The following is a 3851-nucleotide window of genomic DNA, read 5'->3' as shown; positions in this document are numbered from 1 at the left end:
AAGCGGAATCCCAATACTTCGGTCAGGGATGTGGCCAAAAAGTTGAATTTCGTTCAGAGAGCCAAGGACCGGGAGCGACTGCATACGTACAGAGTGCAGAAGGTTCCAAATCGTGACGAACTGCAAAATACGGTGGGAAAGTCACGAACCCGGATACTGTACATCCAGATGCTAACGAAGCCGCATTATCTGATCATGGATGATGAGACTTACGTCAAGGCGGACTGCCAGCAGCTTATTGGGCTACTGTTCTTCACCGCCTAGCACAAGTTTGATGTTCCGGAGGAAGTAAGGAAATAGAAACTGTCAAAGTTTGACAAGAAATACATGATTTAGCAAGTGATCTGCTCATGTGGCAAACGGAGTACCCCGGAATTATGGCCCATCGAAAAATACTGGGCTATTATGAAGTAGGCACTACGGAAGCATTCCAAGTAGGTCAAATCTGAGGAAGAAAGAAGAAAACGTGGGTTTCCGTACAGAAGAAGCTGCAATTAGATGTTGTACAGGATCTTATGAGCGGAGTTAAGCATAAGGCGCGAGCATACGGTTATGGTATTGAAGTTGAATGAAATAAATATGCCAAAAGCTTACTTATGGGTTATATTTCATTGTCTGAAAGTTTGAAAAAAATCGGTCAACTAGGTAATCTTCTACAGCGTTTTTCCGTGATGCCATTTGATGTGGGACATCCTTTACTACAATTTTATTACGACCTTCTAATCGAGTAGCTTTTGGTCAGTTTCAGATGACAACGTACTATGATGAATCTTAAACCTAGGATTTTGCCAATAAAATGTTCTTTTACGATCTGGTGGTCATTTATGCCCAACATTTCACTGAAATCTGCCGATCATCGATGCTCGTTGCAATTGCTGTGATCTTCCTAGACACTCGAATTTTCCAGAACCCATGAACGATGGGAAGAAACACGCGCAAAGACATCCGGAAAGCCTCGGGCACAAGCAATGCCCCAGGAAACGACACCCTGCTGGCGGCCTCCGTGCGTCAGCGGACCGCCGGAGTCTCCCATGCACATTCCAACTCCCGTAGCAGATCGGGTACAAATTGTGTTATCGTGAACACGTCCAGCGTTAGCCGAGGAGAAAGCATCCCTGCAGTCTTGCAAACCGATGATGTCAACATTGACCCACTGCAGGTGATTTGGTACAGCTGGATGCTGTCGGGAACTACTGGAAAACTACTAAAACATTATGCAGTTATGTTTTGATATCAAAAGCTGAACTTACCCAAGTTTGGCCCCAGCCGGAGGCTTGCGCTCCAGTTGCAGATTCAATGAAGTTTGATTCTAATTCAACAGAACCGATTGTCGGAGAGAAAACGAAAGAAGATGTTACGCGTACCAGGGAAATATCATTGGTCAATGTCACGGCGCTGTAACCAGGGTGGTTAACGATCCGCTCCGTCTGATGTATTGATCCACCGGCGTTCAACAGAAGTGATCCAGCAACTACAATCGTATTCTGTATCGTTCTTCCCACGGTACAATGTGCCGCAGTCATCACCCAGTTATTGTTAATGATTGAACCTCCAAAAAAGTGACCATTGGCTGCCGATCGCAACGACACCTGATACGGAAACTGTCCTTCGTCAGCATTGGAACCTCCCACAATACGACCTTCCCACGCACTATATTCGTCTGGGAGGGTTCTGGCGTAAATAGCACCGATCAAGCCAAGTACAATAACTGCGCTTAATCGAGACATTTCGAATGTTTGATGGACTTCGGTTGAATGTTTTACATTTATATGGTCAATCGACACATCTTTCTCTTCCGGAACACCTTCCGATTACTAATCAAACCAGCGATAATAGGCGTTTTTGTTGAATTGTGAATCTTAAAGCCGTATCAATTTGGTGATAAAAATGTTACATGTTGGCACGTCACATGGGATTATCAGCGAATCGCATACGCTTTAGCAATCACACCATGTTTGCTCGCAGCAACATACGCTGAACATCTCAATCCGTTTAATATCATTATTATTTTCGTCACCCAACATTCAACACTTCACATGCATTGCTTTTCGCAGTGATTTATGACCACCCGTATAGCCCTACATAGCGCCTCTCGGAAGCAAGCTTTCTTAGAGCCGAGTACAGCAGCGGCGATAAATTTTCCTCCGTTTTCCAGAAGCGAATTTCTGTTCTGTTTGCCTATTGCATGCACACTGCACTGCACTGATGATAGGGAAAGAACGTGAGTGCTTGCGGAACGAAATCCTTTCCCCCATTTCAGCTGATTCTTTTCATCTTGTCTCCACCAACCAACCAACCAACCACCGAACCGCAGAAATCGGCGGGCTATTGGTGGTTAGCACTGCGTGCATATGGCAGATAATTTAATGCGAAGATCTTATTCGCTCTGCTACAGTTGCCTTTCGGTTCTATTCCGGTGTGGATTATGCAGTATGTTATGTTTATAATTCATACGAGCAAGCTGAACTTCCGCGATTCCGCGAAATCGATTCAAATATTCAAAACTGGGAAAATATTAATCAAAACATATGATTTTACTATTGTTTCAACTTATCTACTGATTTTCCAATTTATGGATACCAATTTATTATTTGCAAGGAGATGAATTTTCGACGCATAAACTTGTTTCATCCCAGACGAGCATTTTGTTTGGTTTCGAATAACCTTTATTAACGTTCTCCCGTCTATAAGAAATCTCATTAATTGTCAAAATGTAGACAAAAGAACACAACGCCTACAAAAATATCAGCAACACCGCCAACGCAGATAGAGGGCCGCATAAATGAATTTCATCTAGTATTACCGGACATCCACATCCGGCAAGCATTTGATTAAATTAAGAGTCAGATTTTGCCAATTAGCACGAATAAACACGACATTCTAAGGACAATACCTTGTTATCATTTTACTTTGACGTTGAATCAGGTCTATTTGCGTGAAATACTACAAAGAAAAGTAGATGGCATATTCTCGGAAGGGAAATGAGTGAATCCAGAGTTATATGATTGAGTCGAACCTTGCAATCAAAATACATCTTTCTACAAAAAACTAGTATAGATTAACCTAAAATAATTTTAGGCAGTTTGTTTAGAAAACGTTTATTCATTATTCCATTGCGAAGGTTCCCTTTAATTTAATGCCCAGGTATCTTCTCCTAAAAGCCTCCCAGTTGACCTCGAAATGCGATGCTGGCCTAACAAGCCTGAATCTCGATTGGGAGTGGCTGTTAGTGTCAATAGGATCATAGCACTGACAATTGTCCTGTACTCTAACAGCTAGCTGCGAAGTCTGTCGTATAAAAACAGAAGGTCAAGTTTCGATAACGGAATGTAGCATCTAATCTTTCAAGAACAAAATTTAAAATATTTTTTTCCTTAAAAACTATAAAGCACGAGCATTGAACACTGCTTTGCTTTTTAATGTTATTGCTAACTTCTGCTTCTTACATGTCTTTAATCCTATTCTTATCATGTTTCGTGATCATGTTCGTGTTGTTTTCCCATTTTTTGTGCCTTATCTGACAGATAACTAGCGGCCAGTGACGCCGGGTCTACGGATTTATCCGTAGTTCTACGAATTTAGGAATTTTCTACAGACGTACGGATCAAATATTCTACGGATTGTGATATGCTGCTTGTTCACCGTCTCACGACTGAATGACTGACGTCCCATTTAATGCGGGAAGCTGTCAACTCACTATGATATTTTCCCTCAGTCCCGTTACACGGTACCGGCAACTACCTAAGTAATGTGTAAACAACGCACATTAGACATTACAGGCAAATCTTCTCATATCTGGTATAAATACTAGGATGCCACATTCTCCCCATGCGTAAAATGAACATTTAATA

General features: G+C 42.0%; 1 protein-coding gene across 1 annotated transcript; it reads right to left on the bottom strand.

Moving 5' to 3' along the window:
* Positions 1-886: 886 nt before the first annotated feature.
* LOC128734193 (chymotrypsin-2-like) lies at positions 887-1727 on the bottom strand. Its single transcript, XM_053828251.1, has 2 exons — positions 1251-1727; positions 887-1180 (listed from the first exon to the last, which is right to left on the bottom strand). Exons 1-2 carry the CDS (start codon positions 1725-1727, stop codon positions 887-889), a joined length of 771 nt encoding a protein of 256 aa, XP_053684226.1.
* Positions 1728-3851: the final 2124 nt, after the last annotated feature.

Source organism: Sabethes cyaneus, chromosome 2 (genome assembly GCF_943734655.1).
Source record: "Sabethes cyaneus chromosome 2, idSabCyanKW18_F2, whole genome shotgun sequence".
Lineage (NCBI taxonomy): Eukaryota > Metazoa > Arthropoda > Insecta > Diptera > Culicidae > Sabethes > Sabethes cyaneus.
Note: the sequence above shows the minus strand (reverse complement) of the source record. Positions and strands in the feature narration are given on the sequence as shown.

What these genes read in the sequence shown, in the direction of transcription:
- LOC128734193 (XM_053828251.1), bottom strand. Translation starts at nt 1,727, where the DNA reads ATGTCTCGATTAAGCGCAGTTATTGTACTTGGCTTGATCGGTGCTATT. An exon ending in CCGGCTGGGGCCAAACTTGG is followed by an intron (nt 1,181 to 1,250) that starts GTAAGTTCAGCT and finishes AGTTCCCGACAG; the next exon opens with CATCCAGCTGTACCAAATCA.